This window comes from Brachyistius frenatus, unplaced genomic scaffold (genome assembly GCF_029030835.1).
Source record: "Brachyistius frenatus isolate BFR_SWC_R1_liver_20210118 unplaced genomic scaffold, ASM2903083v1 Contig_20, whole genome shotgun sequence".
NCBI classification, from domain to species: domain Eukaryota; kingdom Metazoa; phylum Chordata; class Actinopteri; family Embiotocidae; genus Brachyistius; species Brachyistius frenatus.
In genome coordinates, this window is record NW_027210619.1 from 1265514 (window position 1) to 1287443 (window position 21930).

The window sequence follows — 21930 nt, forward strand, 5'->3', positions numbered from 1 at the left end:
AAATAGTAAACGGAGGAAGAGTCTGTGTGTGTGTCTGTTTGCGTGGCAGAGTGAGGTGGAAGTAAAAAGGACTTTCAGGTAGAGAGGGTTGCCACCAGTATTCGTGTGTGGCATTGTGTGCAGAATGCTTCTCTGCTTTTAAAGAAAAAAAAAAACACGGCTATCATTTGTTTTCTGACCCTAAACCCCCAGCTCATCCTCCCCTCCCCCCTCTTTCGTCTCGTTTTCTCCCTCCCTTATGAAGGAAGAAAGAAAGAAAAAAAACAGGCCAGATTGGGAAAGAGGGGTGGATGAAGCATGGAAAGAAGGAAAGAAAAAAAGAAATAGGGACAACTCATTTTCATGATTTAATTCAAACCGAAATGCCAGAGAGCCACGCAATCTCTCCAGTGACAGAGGACAGGGAGGGGAAGGGCCTCAGACACAACCATGGACACACACACAAACACTTGGAAGCAGGGGAAGGAACACACATATACTCCAAGACATACTGTATGCACACACACACACACACACACACACAAAGGGAGAATGCAAAGACTACATTAAGAAATGTAGTGTCTGCTGCTTTGACACTGAAGGGAAATAAGGGAGTGGAGACAGAGTTGGGGGATAAAAGGAAGAATCTGAGGCCAAGTGGCTCTGGGACTGTGAGGGGCAAAGGGAGAAAAGATTAAAAGAGGAAGAGAAGGAAGCAGAGACAAAGAGCCTTGTCAGGACATTATAATAAAGGAAAGGCTGGTAAGAAAGAAAAAAAAAAGAAGAAGAAGGAGAGCGTGCAGTAAAGAATATCCACTGACCCTAAAGCAAACGAAAAAAGATGGGACGTGACGGGGAAAAGTGGGGAAAGGGTTAAAAATAAGAACAGGCGCGCGCACGCTCTCACACACACACACACACACACACACACACACACACACACACACACACACACACACACACACACACACACACACACACACACACACACACACACACACACACACACACACACACAATCCTTCGTTCTCTCCCCCTCTCTTGGTCTGTCTTTCTACTTCTCTCAGCTCGATGCCCCGGGTCAAATAACCATATCTCCATCTCAGAAGCACTTCTCATCCAGGGACCATAAAGGGAAAAAAAAAAAAAATCATGCAAATGCTTGACTTGCTCATGAACACACACACGCACGCAGGCACGCATGCACGCACGCACACACGCACGCACACACACGCATACCTACTCCCTCACAGAGAAATGGGTGGCCTCTTATTAGCAACTGCCATCATGGTTCACAAAATCCTAACACACGAGGCCCTAATTAATCAAACATCATGTACAATTACTCCCCGACACTGGAGGCCAGACTCGGGTGATAATGACAGAGTATAAAGCTAAAGTTGAGTGTAAAGTGAGATAAAAGGCTCCTTGTGAGTGTGTGTGCCTGCCAGATGTTGATTAGAGACTACTGTACAGTATTCTGTACAGTAGTTTCACTTATTTGCCAGACGTAACAGGTATATATGAAGCGTTCAGCTAGTTGTGACTGTATTTAATACACAGTATGATGCTTTAAATGAATACATCAGATGTTTGAACATGTTGGCCGTTTTGAATAAAGTCTAATCGTAGTATTGTCCTGAACTGGATGACTAATTGACACAGGACTTGCCTCTACAGTAAAAAGTATATGTAGATGTACTGTCTTACAGTTTCTCAAATGTAGTTTGACTGATCATCTCAACGGTAGTGACAATGAAGACGATGAATGTGTGTAATTATGAGCCATATTAGAACTGAGCCATAATCACTCACAGATCAGTGAATTTAACTGACCCAAGAGTTGACCTTAGCACAGTCACGCAAGTACACACACATAACAATCAGACCCCCCCCCTCTCCCTCCTACACACACACACACACACACACACACACACACACACACACACACACACACACACACACACACACACACACACACACACACACACACACACACACACACACACACACACACACACACACACACACACACACATATTTACACAGCTCAAGGCAATGTGACAACCTTAAATAAAAAGCAGCTCAAGAATGGGAGATCTATGGTTCAATCTGAGCAATTTCACCATGGATGAAGACACACAGTAGAGAGCAATAGAAAAAAAAGAATGAGTGGCATTTAAGCCCTCAAGGTTGCCTTAAAGGCAAGGTGAGGCCTTGCTCAATCTAAGGCTGTGTGCAACTCACCTGAAGCATCACCAATCAAAGTCAGTTGCCAACCATTCAGGAAGATAATGACCCTGAACTTAAACCATAACTAAACATTAGATAAGCATTTATAACCTTATTCCAAATCTTTAGTTGGTAATCTATAACAGCTGTAAAATGCCACACACTGAAGAAAAGAGAAGTGTACGGTGGAAATAGCAAAATTATTGTGGAAGCCTGCTGTGTACTTCAATCATAGTAATCAATGTAACATTGGAAAATGTGTCAGCAAGCAAAGCTGATACTACAATACTCATGCTTGATTTCCACGTGTGAACATGTGAACACTGTAAGAAATGCAATGTGCCTGGGCACATGTGAGCTGACAAACTGATCATCAGCTCTATAGAGCACAGTATAAAAATCTCAAGGCAAACATGTTTGTTTAATGGAAATCTAACAGAAAATTATAAAGTAAAAAGCTATTGTGTTTGGGCTTGGGTGCTTAAATCATCTGCTCATATTTTGAGCCACTGGGTGTAAAGTGGGATTGCTATGGTATTCATAGTGAATTTCTATGGTTAATCTTGCATGTTCATTATAAAGTGGACTGTACACATGGATTTACAGTACCAGGCAAGGGTGACCTTAAATTTAATATTGTTTATTGTTTTCTTAATACAATGAGTAAAATTAATCATTATGGTCAAATGTGATCAGTTTAGGAGCATAGAAATAGGTATACTTCCTCTATGAGTATGTTTTCCGAGACATACATTATCTACATTTATATATTATCTTATATCTATATTTATATTTGTATATGTCAGAATAATGACATACATGACTTTTAGCCATGATGAAACAAATAATTGAATATAATCATTTCTAAACGTGTTCTAAAACTTCAATTACTAACCTTAGCAATTGGCATTTTAATAATCAATCATTAGTCATTACAGGTTCATAAATGTGACACTTTGCTGCTTTTTCTTTGTGTTTTCTGTCCTTTCATAGACCAAATAATGAATCCAGAAAGTAATCAACAAATCAATCAATAACAAAAATGAACATGGTTAAAACCATTTTTACCATCAGCTACCTAACATGACCATTTCTGTAGAAAAATAAATGTTATGTATGACATACCACAGTGTTTAATTAGCGTTACACCACAAAGCCCAACGAACAATGTGATTATCACCCTACACTTAAAACATAATGTGTAACATGTGTGTGACACATTCGGCCTCCCAACACGACTGCTTCAATGCTCCAACAGCTGGAAAGCACATTGACCGACAGCTCCCTGCTTACCCCTGTGTCTGGATAGGTGGTCCAGCCCAGCTCTGAGGTAGACTCTGTTGTGTCCAGCAGCATCACTGGGGGGTGAAGAAGCAGAGACAAAGGCAAAGTATGAGAGAACAGACAAATAAGATGTGTATAGCTTTCCGTTTAAGGCTATCGATTGCAGCTCAGGAGTTTAACTGAGAAATAGAGTGAGTGCTTAAAAAGAAAAGTGACTGCGAGACAGAATTTGTCATCATGAGATATTCTCTCAAAGACTGAAAACCACAAACTGTGTGCTTCTGTGGTGCCATCGAAACCTAAAACCCAGATCTGCTCTAGTGATTCAGAAGCTGAGAAAAACTCTGTAAAGTATTTTTTGAGGGAGCTTTTAAAATCAGCATTTTTTTGTTTTTTTGTTAAATACCACAAGTAGTTGGAAGTTGGTCTACCGTTAGTGGAAGTGCGCCAGGTTTTTTTTTCCATATTTCTCTTTGATTTTTTTCCCCCCATGCAATAAAATCAGGGAGGGCTCCAGCTGTGTGCATCTGTCAAACCTAATAACTAATTCTGAGCAATGATGCACTTTGGCACAATGTTCTAGAGTTTAAAAAATTAAACCGATTGACCTGATGGGGCACTGTGATTAAAGGTCAAATATTTCAACTTTAAAAGGCCATAACAGTTACTGTCACATTTTGTTGAAACTTAGAGAGGTGATGCGTCTTATACTATGGCCTAAAGGGAACCTTCAACACTTTGATGTAGGAGGGGGGCGACGTGCTCAGTGTTCCTCCTTTGTTGCTGGTCCTAACAGACATTTTCTCATTTTCTCTGATCTGGACTGAAAGCATGAGAATAGCATATGACTTTTATGTTGGAGTGTATTTTGCCATAATTTGCTTTTAGGTTTAAGTGCTTTAAAAAGCAAGCTGGCAAAGAAATCACACACACACACACACACACACACACACACACACACACACACACACACACACACACACACACACACACACACACACACACCGAGTTACTTCAATTCTGAGTGCTGCTTGCTACGTGCTGCGTGCTGACACATGGCAGCTTCCCACACAAAACTGAAGCCCTTGAATTTTACATTAGTATTCAAAAACCGTGGTGGCTGCCGTTCCTTCAGTCTGGCACAGTCTGCGCTCAGTTCTGTTAGAGAGCCACCGATTGAACGCAGGCCAAAGTTTGTCGTGTGCACAGAGGTGGCAAAAACATCAGACTTCAGGTTTGGATGCTTGCACAGATGGAGTTAATGAAGAGAAACACACAGTGCCCGATTTCATTAAGCACAACACTAACCACCTAAAATGATTGTAGACACATACACACATAGAAAGCATTGTGGGTGACTGAAGCCTTCTACCTCTGTTTAGAAATAAATCATTCTCGCCATTGTCGCCACCCAATTTTTATGCTTTCGTTTCCATTTCATGTCACACAATTGTTGACCGGAGAAAAGGAGTCTCTCTTTTTCTCTCTGTGACAACCAGACAAAGATCAACAGAAATATATTATCTCCATAATCAGCATGCACACAGGGATTTTAAAAGGTACGCTGGTCCACCAAAACACCAGTGACCCAGCGAGAAAGATGCATTTTTATTTCTCTCTTCCTGTGTCTCTCAAACACAGAGGTACACAGGCCCGCGCACACACTGAATCCCACTGCCTGTCTTAATGAATCAAACGAATAATACGAGAGTAAGATCAATTGTGGCTTATGATATAAATCACCACCTCTCTGTTCTGAAAACAGATTTTTTTTTTTTTTTAGGATTATACTCACAGATAGAGATTCTGCAAATCCGTCCTCCAAACCTTCATTTCCTGTCTCTTTTTTTCCCCTTTACAACCCCCCCCCCCCCCCTCCCCTCCTGTGTTTCTATCTGTTTTCACCCACTAGCTTGTCTTTAGGTCAATCTAACTAAATTCACACATTTTCCATGGAGGTCCTCCAGGATTTGGAGTGATATGAATTGTTCAAGGAAAGAATACAAATGGACTGTGACAGCTAAGGATTACATGCAACCACAGGCATCAGAAAAACTTGTTTTTAGTGCAGCGCATGTCTGGACAGCTTGGCGTCTGGAATCACAGAGGCGATCAGGATCAAATCAGCTACAGGGAGAGGACTAAATCCACCAGGCCAGGATATCCAAAGCCTTTCAGAAGAATGACTATTTCCATTAGTGACACAGCTCTTCTGCTCTGTTTGACGATGCAATTTAAGCAGGACTCATGTTGTACTCTTCAAGCTGTGTGTGATGACAGGCAAACTCCTTATTGATTAGCTCTGTGTCCGTGCCTTGTCAACAAAAGTCCTTCGTTTGTCAGAATAACAAATTATGATTATGCATAAACATATCATGCATGAATAGCATACATTCACATATCAAGTATTGTGACCTCATTACGCACCATCCTATTTATATCAGATAAGAAACACACACACACACACACACACACACAAATGCTGCAAAAGTGTCATTCCAAATTCAATTAACCCTGTGCTTCAGGGCACATTCATGAATATATAATATACAGCTAACTACATTGACATTAATATTTATGCCTCTGCTATTTAGTTTCTTGTCATGGGGCCTTGGGGCCTTGGGGCCTTGGGGACTCGGGTCCTCACGTCGCCTGCGCTCTTCCCGGGACAAACCTGTACATGAGGATTACATGGAGGAGTGTTCAAAGAGCTTCATGCATGTCTCATTGCAAGACATTAGCATGTTGAATAATTCACCACGACATCCTAAGATAAGCATTGAGTGCACTGTTACACACACCTTTCAAGGATTAGCTTGAGCTAAGGCACCATCACTCGTGTGTGTGCGCGAGACAACCACGAACAAAAGAGAGGGACATTTACTGGCAGGTCCACTTGGCAGTAAAAGCCCCTTTATTTAACTCTCAGGCAGCCCCTTCATGTACACAGAACACCCCAGCATCTCTGTTATTGGTCCATCTGAGGGCAGAGACACTCAAAGTTTGTCCCTGACAGTTTGGAGAAGTGCTGAGTCTGCAATCTGAACTTGAGTGCTGCGTTAATGCACGCTGGCCTCTCATGTCTTCCTGCTCCACTCCCGGTCTTTTACTCACTCTACTCGATACCTTTTCTACCATCTTGTCCCCAGTCCCTCTCCTCCTCCTCCTCCTCTTCCTCCTTTCTGCATGTGTATATTATTAATCTAAAAAGTGACAGCAGGGCAGGCATCCCTGTTCGTTAAATAAGGAGATACGCTCTGCTCCATTATTGATGTCAGATCTGTTGTTTGTTTGGAAAGCGCTTTAATACTCAGAGAGGAGAGAGGGGAGAAAAGAAAATTAGAGTAGAAAAAGCACGATTACAAAAGTAGTGGATGATAGGATTGTGTTTGTGCATACAAATGTGTTTCTTTCACATTTTCCCCCTCTCGTTCTGTTCATGATGTGGGTGTAAATTCTCTTTTCTCTTGTTGCAGAGGTGACCTGCATTAGTTCACGACTGTCCCCTCTGCCACTGGAGTGTTCACTTCATCTGAGTGACCCTCTCTACGCTCTCTCCATCCATTTCTCTGTGCCCAATACTTTTCCTAACTGTGTGGCCATGCATACACCGACACTCTCCAGCGCTAAGTGTAGGGCTGTCGTTCATGTCATGCCTCTTTGACAGCAGATGTATGCTACTTTACACCACACTTCCCAGGCAAAAGGGCCCCTCCTGACACTCAGCAAAGAATTACAGTGTTAATATTAATGCAGACTGGAGGGGTGTGAGTGTGTAATATGTTTTAACACCAAAATAAATGCTCCACCAAAGAGTCACTGGGCTCACAGGTAACAGCAAGTTACACGAACACATGTTGTTACAAAAAATTCCCATAGTGCCTGCGAGCATTTTGAGCAGTGGTCAGGTTGTGTTTTGTCTTTTGTCCACTCATCCGCCCATCTCCACCCATTTTTTATATGCTCCAGATGCTCCCACCCACAGTCAGTTGAGGACAAGGCCTACCCGAAACCATCATTACAAACAACCACAGCGAGAGAGTGATATGCAAAGACAGAGAGGCAGGAGGGTGGAGGAGTGAGGAAGGAGGGGGATTAACGCAATTCCAGAAATAAGCAGGCACATGTCAGAGGGAGTTATCAAAAAGTCTCCGACAGTTTAGCTGAATGAAAGTGCAGCTGCAACAAACAGTACTTAAGTCAGGTTAGATGACAGAGCAATGCCTGCAATGAAGCACTGTGCAGGCAGCAACAGGCAGGACAGTTCACAAAAACTGACTCGCTGCCTTCATTATCAGACATTCTCTATGATAAGACTGGTATGTAGACGCACATCATCATACTCATTTACACACTTTGTTGGAACAAAAACATGTTTTAGTTGTTCAGGCGCTCAGATGTTAAGTGAAATGTGGGTCAACATGAGGGACAGGGGTCACTTAATATAAACATAAATAGTGATAAAGAGTTTCAGAAAGACTCAGAAATGGTCCGAGGCAGGCCCCCAGAAACGAAGTTATTGTGTGAAATATATAGCGTCCTTTATATGAGAAGATTGATAACATGTCTGGTAGTTGAAGAGGAAGCAACCTCTCGCTACTGCTTAGCTCAACTTAGCATAAACACTTGAAATCGGGGGAAACTGCTCGCCTGGCTCTGTCCATGGTATCCAGATACTCCTACCAGCCCCTCTAAAGTTCTCAAATCAGCCCTCTATATAATGCTTGTTTAATTTCTACAAAAGCTGACATATAAAAATGTGTGTTGGGGTTATGTGCTTTTGATTAAACAACTATTAAACACATTCATTGGTGAGATTTAGAGGTGCTGGTAGGCAGATTTTGTTACAGAGCCAGGCAAGCAGTTTCCCCTTAGCTAAGTTCAACACAAAGAGTGGAAAGTCTTTGTGTTGAACTAAGCTGTCTGCAGGCTATAGTTTTAATGTCTGCTATACAGACAAGCGAGTGGTATCAACTTTCTCACATTTCTAGTCAAGAAAATTGATATGAACATTTTCCCAAAGCTTTGAACTATTCATTTAGCATGTTCAGGTATTCATACACTTCACTCCCCTCTCCTTTGATCAAAGGTCTTAATTCTAAAACTCATGATCAGATTAGAAACATTTTGGTTTGGCCGAGAAGGACTTGAATCTGGCAAGACCAGTGCTGTAAATAACAATTAGTTTCATTGATTAATTTGTTAATTATTTCCTTGATTAATCAATTAGCTGTCTGGTCTTTGAAATGTTAAGAAATGGAAAGGAATGGAAAATGTAGACCCGTGTTTCCTAAAGCCAAAGAAATTTATTGATTTGTCTCGACCAACAGTCCACAAGCAAAATATATTTAGTTTATTATCATAGTGGACCAACGGAGCCTGAAAATAACCACATTTAACAAGCTGAAAACCGGCAATTTTATCTTTTTTTTTTTCTTCAATTAAAAGCCAAAACAATCAACTACCCGATTAATCGTTGCAGCTCTAACCATGACAGATGTTTGTGTGGCCCAGTAAAAGCCATGCTCACTGAAATCTTGTGGAAAAATATACTCCTCAGTGTTGCCAGAGGAGACACGTCTTGGAAACACGACTCAAAACATACAAAAGTCACTTCCAAATAGCGCTGACTTCTCCATGAGAGGAAATATAGTTGCCATCAAAGGCAAAACTTGCTACGACCGTCACCATCTCCACCCACAACAGCCACAAACAAGAAGGAATGTAAATGTCACATTTCTATGAAGCCGTAAACAATCAAACTAAAGCTCTCAGTCTATCTGAATTGTCAAGCAGCAGCTTTAATGTGAAATTCAAAACTTGAAACTACATTCCAGTGTCACAGCAGTCCATGCCACACGTTCTCTTCCAGTTACATTTAGGCTCTAACTCTGTAACTCTGGCTTATTATCTGTGACGCTATCTGCCACGACACTGACTGACTCAAAGCAGAAAGTCTTGGCTCGCAGCCACCTGAGGGCTTCAACCTCTCATATCACAAATGGCAGATGTGTGATTCATTTTAAGAAAAGTGGTTTAATGCCACTACAGCGCTCTCAACAGCCACAGAAAATCATGTTGCTTTTAAAAATTACGTGTTGGAACTAAAAATAAAGCCTGGTCATGGGTAAGTGTTGTAGTGTCAATGATGGGGATGCTACACCCTCCACTTCACACCAGCATATGATTTTACTCTTTCTGCAGCCCAATGCACATGCAGGCAGGAGGGAGAGGAGCAGGAAGCTTTTCAGGGCTGTTCGTGGCATCCGTTCTGCTGCACTCCCACTGTGACGAGCATGCCACTTATTTTCTTATCACGCTTTCTCTAATTTATCATGTCCTGAACGGATGGCTTGTTACACTTAGGATAGGAGCGTAATCTACCTAATTAAAACCCACTTAAAACAAGTGATGGCAGGAACGAGGGACCAGATGACCTTAAAGTGAGAATGTCAACATGGCTCCAAGTTTATAAGCCTGGTGGTCTTTTTATGACAGATAACGAGTGGTGGAGGAAGAACTCAGATCATTTATTTAATCTAAATTACAGCAGTACAACAATGACATTATTACTCAATCATGAAAAACACAGAACTTAAAATCTTCCTTCAGTGGGAATACAGAAACATACATGTAAAGTATCAAAATAAAAGCACTTGATGAGAAGATAAATCATCCAAGAGACTGCTCTATTAGATTACTACATTATTAGATCCTTAATACTTAGGTATCTGTGTGTAAATTGCATTGTACACCTTATATAATGTTAAATAGTGCAATGCCAGTAATTCCCAACCAGATATTTCTTACGGCTCGGTCCAAAGAGTCTCAAGATAAATCTGAGGTGTTGTGAAATGTGGTAGAACAGAAGAACAAACAGTCCTTCTACAAAGACTTTTCTCTTTTTAACTCTTTGAGCCTGAAACTGTTCAAAAAGAAACCATTGGAGAAGTTTAGAGGGGGAAGGATGCTTTTGTGGAGCCGTCAATAGGCATCTGAAATGTGACAAGAAATCCCAACGACACATTACTATTTTGTCAACACATCCTCAGCCCGAAATGACACGACAGGTTGATTTCCAGTGATTCCCAAAACAACATATATGAGCATTTTAAGCACGCTCTACAGGACCAACATGCCCTGAAACCTAAACCACAGAACATTAACAATTTCTTAAATTTGACTTTTTGGTTTTACACAGGATATGAACAGTGGTCTCCAAAGTCCTGTGTTTAATCCGTCCAACAACCTCGACCTTCCTACCAACCTGGACATTGTCAATCTTTATACTCCATCACCCATCTTCCTCCAGTGCTCCTGTCACAATTACTATGACCACTAGAGGCTGCAATAAATGTAAATAAAGCTTGTTTTACCAACCTTCGTTGGTAAAAAAATAAAAAAAAAAAAAAAAAAAAAAAAGGTTAATATCTTCTTTTGAAATGGAGTATAAAGGAAGTAGAAATACGCCAGGAAAAATACCTCCAAATGGTATTTAAGTACACTACAAGAGTAAATTGTTGTTAATTTCAACCAGAGCAGAAAAAAATCCTGCTAAACCTTTTTGACTGGTTGAATGTTTATACTGAAAAATAAATATTTCCATTTTAATTATTGTTGTTACAGGTGAGGAAATATTTGTTTACCAGTTTGTGCAGCCTGTTGACACTTTGGTTAAAGTTGGAAGAGATTACTTTTTTTTTTACGGTATGACATTAGATTTCACTAACGATACAGGGTTAATTTCTGGAAATGCATAGTTCGGTGAGCATCTCTGCATCTCCACTCATCCATGGCTGGAAGAGCGGGGGAGGGGGGGGCATCAGGTGTGCCTCTTGTGCAGGCCTCCCCTTCAGCATAGTGTGCTAATGCAACGCGAACACGCAATCCTCGACAGATCCAGCAATTCAGAGGCCAGCCATGTGGCTTCACACCAACACCTCACATCAACAATACATGTAGGCGAATGTATCAACACTTACACATGTAGCATGTGAGAGTGACAAATCAAATGTCACTCACACCATTTGTGGTTTGTCTGCATGCAAAAGAGCAGACGACTAGCTTTTATAATCTTAGCTGCACAAAAATTAAGCCAAAAATGACACTTCTTTGTTTGTGGTGTGAAAACAAACAAGAATAGGGGGTTGTTAGTGGGGAATATATACAAATACTTCAAAAGCAGTAGGCAGACCATCAACGATAGAAAGACCAGGCGGTAAATATATCAGTTAACGCGCAGCTATAGACAGTCAGTCCGTCCAGACGTCATTTACTGCAATCAAAGCCCAGGCAGATGACAAATCCTCCTTTCATGACATCAATTTATCAATTTTGAATTCATGTGGATTTATGGGGACGTCTGTGCTATTGGGTTAATGCTGTATTATGAAGAGCTCTATTTCAATTGCGAGAACAGAGTCAGTAGGCCAGTAACACTGCAGCCTCTCTCCTCTCTGTCATTCTGTCTCATCTTAGTCCAAGCCATCTGTTACAAAGACAGCTCAAATCTGAGGCATGAGGCTGACATATAAGTTACCTCTGTTACAGACTAAAACTGACACACACCTCGCAGTAAACTAAAGCTGAAGGGAGATGAGCGTGAACAGGTGCAGCTCTTTGCAACATGCAGCCTTATCCTTTGAAAGTAATTGCGTGCTGACTGCTGACACCCTGTCCAATGTAGGGGACAGGATAGAAGAGCAAGAGCTATGTATAGGCTGGGTCAAAGGCATGTATGCACCTATAACTACACGCACACATACATACACACACACACACACACACACACACACACACACACACACACACACACACACACACACACACACACACACACACACACACACACACACACACACACACACACACACACACACACACACACACACACACACACACACACACACACACACACACACACACACACACACACACACACACACACACACGCACGCACACACAGACACACACACACACACACACACATAATGTACATAAACGTTTCTCAAGTTAGCCCAGTCTGATCTGACAGAACACTTCATGGATGAAGTCTCACTTAATTATCCATCATTTTCAGACTGTCTGACAGTCTCTCTCTCTCACTCTCTTTCTCACACACACACACACACACACACACACACACACACACACACACACACACACACACACACACACACACACACACACACACACACACACACACACACACACACACACACACACACACTTTTCAGGACATGTAATTTTTCAATATTTTGAACAAAGCATTAGGAGTTATGAACAGAGAAGAAGAGAAACATCCTTTGAGAAAAGGGGGCACTGGTAACAGTACTGGAGGGGTGGGGGGGGGGGTCTCTGGCTATCACATCAGTGAGATCATGAGTGACACAGAGGTGGGGGTCGCCGACTCCATAGGCAGAGAGAAATGGGTTATGCAACTTATTATTCATTTGTCTTCTGCCTTATTTCCATATTCTTTTGTTGTGGGAGCTCGATCGTCCCAGCGCACACCTGGCACTTCCATGCCAACAAAGTCCTATCAGATGTGCTGCTACAGTGGCACACACACACACACACACATGGATCTGCATGCATATTTACAAGCACAGATGCACCGAAACACAATACAGAGCAAACAACACGCACAGGGCTTCGCGAGCAACGGGGGGGGGGGGGGGGGGGGGGGGAGTGGTCATTATTTCAGGGGTCCCAAACAGCAGGTGAAGCGCTGAGGATCCAGGAAGAGTTGAACTGTCTCGTGGTCTTTTTATGTGCCATAGTTTCACACGTCGTCAAAGTGCCCTTAATTCCCAGAGTCACATTCTTAGAGAGCTCGTGCAGAAAGCATACCAAGTGTCCATGTTTCACTTGTGGACTCATGATGGGAGCGCTGTGCAAACTCTCCATCACGCCACAGCGATAAACACGCGCACGAAGTCACAGACTTCGCGTGAAATAATTAAAAGTAAAAGTTCCGTCCTTACCTTCCTCAGCTGAATTAGGCTGGAAAAACAGACAGAGAGACAGAAAGACACTCCACATCTCCACTACAGAATGACACTGACAGAGAGAGAGAGAGAGAGAGAGAGAGAGAGAGAGAGGGAGGGAGGGAGGGAGAGAGCATGAAAGAGAGAGAAAAAGGGGAGATAGTGAGAGTGTGTGTGACAGAGCGAGAGGTGGGGGTGGAGTCTGTTTGCTCCCTTTATGTGAGCGAGAGAGAGGGAGAGAGAGAGAGAGACCGAGAGAGAGGATGGGGGGGGGGAGATGGGGGTGAGATGGGGGGGAGGGTGGACTGACGAATGGATGAGGGAAGGAGAAAAATATTTACAGAGCAGCACATACAATAAGTACGCTGCCAAGTAAAGAAGTAAACAAAACACAGAGACAGGAGGAGAGAAAGAGGAGAAATAGTTTTTTTTTTTGTTTTAGTGAGACAAAGACAAAGAGAAAGCAAGGGAGGGTAAACAAGAGAGAGAGCGAGGTGGAAAAAAAAAATAATAAACAAGTTTGACTGTTCTCTAAAATAACTGTCTAGACATGTCTAACAACGTCCGTTCCAGCCTCTTCTGACGCCGCCTGGCAGACTGTGCCTCAAACTGTGGCATCCCTCACATGTCTGGGCACTGTGCTAACTTACATTTTTCAAGCTGTGGCATGTGAAAGTGCCCAACTTCTTTTTTTTTTTTTTTTTTTCCCTCCTGTTGATCTTGATCTCTCTCAGTTCCACCTTTGTGGAAAATAAATAGAATTTGGATATGTTTTTGGATGCTCTCCATCCTTCATGTGGCTACACACTCCCTCTTCCTTTAAAAAAAAAAAACCCTTCTCTCTCAGACACACTCCTCGCCTTACAGGACAGCTCATCCAGACAGCATGCAGACACGCTCTCATAAAACACGCGCACACACAGAGCTTACCACGCCTTCTGGTCCATGCACGCCCCCTGCTGGCCAGCCTGCACTACTGCACCTTGTTGATGGGCTTTCATGCTCCAGTTCACCGCACTGAGTCAGACTGTCATAGACTTTTGCAGGGATATGTGGTGTATTGGCTTGACACAGTTAGATGGCCCCATTCCCAGCCAGCTAGGGGGCCCCTTATCAAAGTCCAAGGGGCTGAGGTACAGAAGGAAAAGTGAGGAAGTGGGAAATGGAGAATTAAAACGTCTTTGTTCAGCTAGATATTGTTTCCAGCAGCCTGGATAAGTGGAGATTTCAGTTTTTTAGAGGTGAAATGATTTGTCAATTAATGGTTGATGAATCATTACAATATTTATTTTTGATAAATAATCATTTAGGTCATTTTGTAAACCCAAAACATCTAAAGTTCACTTGCTGCAGCTTCTCAAATGTGAAAATCCTCTGGTTCCTTTGTTCCTCTGTAATAGTAAGCTAAATGTTTGGGTTTTGACTGTTGGATGAACAAACCAGTTTTAGGATTTTGCATGTAGGCCTCACAAGGGAAGGCATATGGGTCCCAGGAGGTTTGTTCACAGGTTTCTAGGAGCCCACCTGTGCTGGCCCAGAATGGCATCATATGGGACTTGCAATCGAAATGTTATTCAAAACCCACATTATAGGAGATATAGCCTAAGTTTTAAACCAAGCTGAAAGTAATGAAATCAGCAGAACTACACAAGGCGGTAGAACATCAAATAAACTAAAACAAACAAATGTCACTTGATATTAAGGTATAGCTCAACAGAAGGAAGCAACAAAATGGTCAGATAATACATTTTAAAGATGTTTTTCTACCTGTAATGCTGCTCTGTGTCTCCCTAGTAGATGTTCTTCTGTTGAACTACAAGTGAAACAGTTGCAGTGTCTTTTCTCCACAGTCACTCGGCTGCTGACAGTGATGAGGTCATCAGGACCTATGACTCAATACGTTCAGCAGAGGAGGTTGCCCCCACTGTAAAAAAACAAAACATTACTAACCAGGATATAAGACTTCTGTTGTAAATATCCTTTCCATTATGGCCATCCATCCATCAAACTGAACTTTGCCTTTGTACATTATGGCACAGTGAAAGATCATCCAATTCTCGAGGAAAATTCCAACGCTTATGCAGATCAAAAATCTTTTTAAATATGTTTTAATTTTGTACCTTAGTATTGTTTAAACTTTGTCATTCACACTAATAATAGTGCCCATCTATGCAGAAGGTAAACTGGTCCAGTGCTCTTCAAGTCACTGCTAAAGAGACTTAACTGTTCAGACTTCAGCACACAACTTCTCAAATAAGAAATTAATTTGACCCAAAACTTTAGAAAACTCATGACATGACTAATAACTGCTCAGTTGGGACCATCTATACTCTTGTTTAAGAAAACATTTATTCTGATTGTCAGTGACAGTTGGTGGAAAATCAGATGTGAATCTGATAATTAACACAATATATCATGTCAAGTTTTTTTAATAGTTTTAAAAAAATTTTTTATTAAGTTTATCAAAGAGAGCCAACCTGTATAGAAAGTCTGAAATCATGAAAGAGATGGAACAGTTATTGTCCAGTTTTGCAATAATAACACCTTTTCTCTATCTAAAAGTCACCAAAAAACTATGGCTCCACTTTGTTCTCCATCTAAAAATATTGATTACTTGGCTGTATTGACAGTTAACAGGCAATTAGCTACTAAAAGGTACATGAGGGTATTATAACCACTTAGACTACAAAGAAGAATATCTACAACTGTAGAAGTTACATTATAAATCAGAATAGCAACGCGATTGTACGCATGCAGCAGGAGAGAGACCCAACAGGGCACAGTCATGGCACAACAGCTAAAAACAGCTAAAAAAACAACAACAACACAGAATTTATGAATAAAATGGAGCTTACCGTTTGTAGATCTCAAAGAAAGTTTCTGCTTAAAAAAATTGGCGGACGGCCAGATACAAGTACATACTGACAAACAGAAGTATGGACTAATGGACAGAAGAACGGACAAAAGTACAGACTAATGGCCAAAATACAGATTGATAGAATAAAGTATGGACTGATGGATGAAAATACGGATTATTAGACCAAAGTACAAATAAAACTACGGACTGATTGACAGATATACGGATTGATGGATGGAAGTAGAGCTTGACCAACTGAAGTATAGACTCATGACTGAAATGCGGATTGATGGACAGATGTACAAATGAAAGTACAGACTGATGTACGAAATATGGATTGATGGACGGAAGTACGGACTGATGGAAGTACGTATGGAAGTGTGAACTGGCGGACGTGTTGGAGGGAGAAGGGAAGAGAGCAACAAGGAACAGTCTTGGCATGATGGTCATGCAAAAACACTACAATCAAAGAATTAAAATGACATTGCCTTTTGTAGATCTAAATGACAAACATTTTCACCTCTAAAATGGATTTAAACTGATAAATAGACAAACAGGCAGCGATGTCGGAAGGATGGACGGTCAACCAAATGGACAGAAATGTTGGTAGGACAGACAGAGATAGTCATGGCAAAGTAGCCTTGTTGGACAGAGGCAGAGAGCATCACGGTGGCTGATGTCAAGGGAATTCATCACAAGGCCCAGTCATGTCACGGCGGCCAAGCAAGAGACACAACAAAGAATCAAGGAAAATAAAAATTACACTTACTGTTTGCTGCTCTAACGGAAAAAATGTTAGTGCAGCCAAACTCATCCAAACTGATTAGACAGACATCGGCACAGCGGCCATGTTAGAAAGTGAGAAATATTGAAAGAGACAGATGGGCCATGCAAAAACACAACATTTAAAATTAATAAACAACACTTACTGTTTGTAAATCTGTCTGCTGCCTGAAGAAAAAAAAAGTCTGAGTCATGTCTCAAGCCTTTAATATTTTCGGTTTAATGGGCTATGTGTTTGTGTTGTGTTATTTTCCTGACATTCAAAATTGCTTTGTGCATCAGTGCAGTATTTTGGTGTCACGCACAGAGGGCACTGTGCAGTGGGACCACTAATGATGAGAGGTTCATTTGAATGAAACAGGGCAAGTTGTGTTGTTGAAATGATAACTGATGTATAAAAAAAACACATCTGTTTCTGGCTTTGCTGCTACTTTTTTGAATCCACTTTATCCATTAAAGGGTCACCAAGTGGGTTCGAGCCTATCGTAGATGACTTTGGGAGAATGTCCCATCTTTGTAATAAGCTCAACAATAAAACATATTTGAGGCGTTGTGTGTTCACTCTGCACCATCATGAATACTGTCATGTAATCTGTAAAGAAGCCTCTTTCTATTTGATAAGCTGTTGTCTTGTGTCACTGTACATTCAACTTCACCTACTCATTTTAACACTGCCTACTGCTGTGCACTTGTCAGTGCACTTAAAAAAGGGTTGAAATGTATATTACAAAAGCATAATGCTTCCAAATTGCATCCAATCTAACAGCTAATTTGGTTTTACTGTATGTTAACAATGTGTATTCCTGGGCAGCCACATCCCCACTCAAACTTTCACCTCTTTCAATTCTGTAAACTTCCAGTTTAATATAGCAACTTCATAAAAATAGGACATTGTTTCGGATAAAATTCTGTGTTACCAGACACCCACAGAGGGCATTCAAGTGTAACCTGTTACTGTGAACAATGCTGAAGTAAATTGCCAATTTGGCACTGATGGGGCAATTTAGAGGAAACTTAACACACTCTGTCTTTTGCACCTCTTAATGCTGCGAAAGCGCTAAGAGTTGCAAAAAAACCCCTATTAGTGCGACTTCACAAATGAGAAACAGATTTTTACAGAATTTCACAGAATGTTCAGCCTGTGTGGGGTAATTTAGTCCAGATTTGACCAGTCTAAGTAAAGTGGTTTTAGATCTGGGCCTGGTTCAATGTGGTCTAAGCAGTGAAATCTTCCTTTTGCAAATTCACAAAAAGTAAAAAGGTTTTACAAATTTGAATGGTTCTGACACTTTCACAGCATTAAGAAGTGCAAAAAAACAGATCAATGATCAAAGACCAGAACTTTTTTTTTTGAGCTGCAGCCTTTTACTGTGAACACACACACACACACACACACACACACACACACACACACACACACACACACACACACACACACACACACACACACACACACACACACACACACACACACACACACACACACACACACACACACACAGTAGGTTGCCACTTACTTCCGTCATGGCCAGTTACCATGGCAATAAGTTACAATAGCAATGAATCCCGGTACGAAGTGAACCCCCTTGGTAGTCCTGAAAACCCAGAGTTAAACCAGAAGTTACCTTGCTAACCTCAGATCCTCAGATTTGTATCTGCAGGCCTCTGGATAAACCAGGCTTACACTAAGTTAAAAGGGAATACTTTTTCAACTTGCAAAACGCTGTCACAGTCTACATGTGAGCAGCTGTAAAAATCTCTCCCATACTGCAACCACAGAAATCCTTCAAGATAGTCAATGCCTTCACCGCACAGCGCCTTGGGCTAGCTGAACATTCATGTCCAGTTCCCTCCCTCAAGAAGAGGTACAAGCACCTCCAAGACTTGCCTCTACAAGCCTTTAGCCAAGTTTCACCCTTGCTGCTTATTGGAGCTGACCACTCTCACCTCATAAATCCTATAGAGCAAGTGCGCTTAGGACCTCCAGGAGGGCCAGTTGCAATTAGAACAAGACGGGGATGGACACTGCAAGGACCGGCTAGGATTCTTGAGTCAGAGTTGCAGCCTCAGCATTGCCTCTTTACATCCCTCAGCCCCCTGTCAGCTGAGTTAAAGAGGAATGTGGAAAATCTGTGGCAAATTGACATTTTGGTTCCCTTTGGGACTACTGTAGTCCATGTTGGGCACAGTAAACCTGGAGAAGATGTAAGGTTCTCAATCGAACAGTGTTTCTATGTGGACAACTACTTGCAGAGTGTTCCATCAGTTGAGGAGGCCCAGCAGTTGGTCAACAAACTTTGACAGCTTCTCGCTTAAGGAGGATTTGAGATCCATCAATGGGCCAGCAATAGGCCAGAGGTCATCAACCATCTACCACCGGAGGCACGATCCGACAAACTAGAGCATTGGCTGTCGTATGAGAAAGCAGAGGCACAACAGTCAATGCTTAGTGTGAGCTGGCACTGTGATACAGATACCCTTGGCTATAAGCACCGACCCACTAACTTTGGAGAGCCAACAATGAGGAACATATATCGAACTCTAGCAAGTCATTACGACCCACTGGGGTTTATCTTCCCCTTTACTACCAGGGCCAAGATCATAGTCCAGCAGCTATGGGACAAGCACAAAGATTGGGATGACCCGCAGCTACCTGAGAATCTACTACAGCAATGGATCATCTGGGACAGAGAGATTTGGACCACTTACCAGATTTAACACTGCCAAGATGCTACACAGCCCAGCACATGGGCCGAGGCAGATTACGACATGCGGAATCACTGTACCAAGCTGTTAGTCACCCCACTGTACTCGACCCAAGCCATCCATATACCAAACTACTCATTCAGGCTGTTGATGCTAACCTCTGTCATCCTGGCCCTGAAAGAGTGTTTGCAGAGCTTCGCTGCACAGTATGGATCCTGCACTCAAATGGTGGATTTAAGCTGCCATTCTATTTCACCGGAATGGACAACTTTGGCCCCTTCTTGGTCAAACTAGAAAGACGCCAAGAGAAGAGGTGGGTTATCTTGTTTAAGTGCCTCAGCACAAGGGCAGTCCATATAGACCTGTTGACATCCATCGACACCGACTCATTCTAAATGGCCTCCAGAAGGTTCATTGCGCGACAGGGAAAGCTGGCACAAGTCTACTCAGACAAGGGGACCAATTTTAAGGGTGGAGAAAGGGAACTCAGAGAGACCTTCTCCAATATGAATCCGGATCTCCAACCACAGCTGGCAAAGCAGCATATCAGTTTCCGCTTCAACCCACCAGCAGCACCACACTTTGGGAGTGTTTGGGAAAGAGAAATCCGCTCCATTAAAGCTGCACTACACACCACCAAGTGCGCACAACATTTCCCCTTGAAATTGAGACCATTCTGAATGCAAAAGCTCTGGGGTATGTTTCATTGGACGTACCTGACATGGGCCCTGTGACCCTTAACTACCTGTTCATGGGGCAGCCTGACAGCTCCCTACCCCAGGTAGTCTACCCAGAATCTGAAAAGCTAGGATGACAGAAATGGAGACATTCCCAGGTATTAGTAGATCAGTTCTGGGCAGCAAGACAGGCGCTGTTGTCCTTCTGGTGGAGCCCAGATGCCGCGAGCATTGTGGCAAACTGGATGAGTGACAAAAGTATTTCCACATCAGAACCGCAGAGGTCGAAAATCCAGAAGAAACCTACATTCGACCAAAAGTTCGGCTGATTGTCCTCTCTGAGAAAACAGATGAAGATGACACAACAGACCCTTGTGCCTGAGAAGTCAGCCTTTCAATGGAGCCCATTTTCAGGGCAAATTGGGGCAGGGGGCGGCTATGCTGGAAAGGCTGTAGACTAGACTATTGAGCTGACGCCTCCTGGTGGCTAATATAAAAGTGAACGTGTAGACCTGTGCTGATCAAGCACATGGAGCGGTGCGGTCAACCGGAATTAGGAGTAGCCAAAAACTCGTGTCAGTAGAGATTACAGAGTGGACTTTCTAGCTCATAATTGGCATGAGAAGTGTGCGTCTTAGACGGACTGTAAATAAACTCAGTTGTTTACTCAGTGGTCAGGAGACAAGCGAACATAATGCAGCCTTTCACGGCTTTAGTTGATGTTTAATGTTTCTTTCAGAGGCTGAGATAAAAGCTTGTCTATTTACCATGTGGCTCCTTAACTTTAATGCTCGTTAAGTTTTATGTAAGAGTGTGTTTGAACTGTTATATTATGTTTGTATTATGGTAGAATGTTTGCAATGCCATTTAAAGGGGCAATAATTTTAGATTTATTGTTACAAGAAGTAATAAGATTGTGTTCATCATTGATATTAAGTTAATAGTTTAATTCTTCTGGTTTGTATTTGTATTTGTTCTTATTCTAGACCACACCTATACTGAGCCTTCAACTTACCTTATGGTTGAATTACAGTGCTGTCGTGTGACAACTCAACACAGAAAAGAGAGTTTAACTGAAGCCGAGTGTGCTGTGTGTTCTGACCGGCACCCCAAAGCGAACATCACTATTCGTAACCTGTCCATACAGTCCTAAGCATCACCTCCACAACAATGCCAGAAAAACCTCTCATAGTTTCACACAGAGCAGCAGTTACATTAAACATTCATGATAACAGACATGCTTGACTTATGACATGATAGACTGAAACTATAATTAAAGGCTCATAAATTAGGTCACACATTCCAATATAAAATGAAAAACTTTTTGCTCTAAAAGCCAGTGTCACTAATGTTATTACAGCAGATGATCAAAGAGCACTGTAAGTGTAAGGGTCAACTCTTATCTGTCTCTCACACTGACCCA

The 21930-nt window shown here is 42.0% G+C and overlaps 1 protein-coding gene across 4 annotated transcripts in view; it reads right to left on the reverse strand.

Annotated features, from left to right (window-relative positions):
- The window catches only part of ephb6 (eph receptor B6), a 39921-nt gene extending 24530 nt beyond the window's left edge, over positions 1–15391 (reverse strand). For 3 of the 4 annotated variants that reach the window (XR_011310806.1, XM_069695708.1, XM_069695707.1), the window contains exons 1-2: positions 13482–13590; positions 3505–3569 (exon numbers count right to left, since the gene is read on the reverse strand). Coding sequence is in view for 3 of the 4 variants with exons in the window: in XM_069695708.1 (XP_069551809.1) it covers positions 3505–3569; positions 13482–13539 (123 nt within the window). In the remaining variant the exon portion in view is untranslated. Of the gene's footprint in view, positions 1–3504; positions 3570–13481; positions 13591–15251 lie in introns of those variants that run through there. The other variant, XM_069695710.1, reaches the window with a different exon arrangement.
- Positions 15392–21930: the final 6539 nt, after the last annotated feature.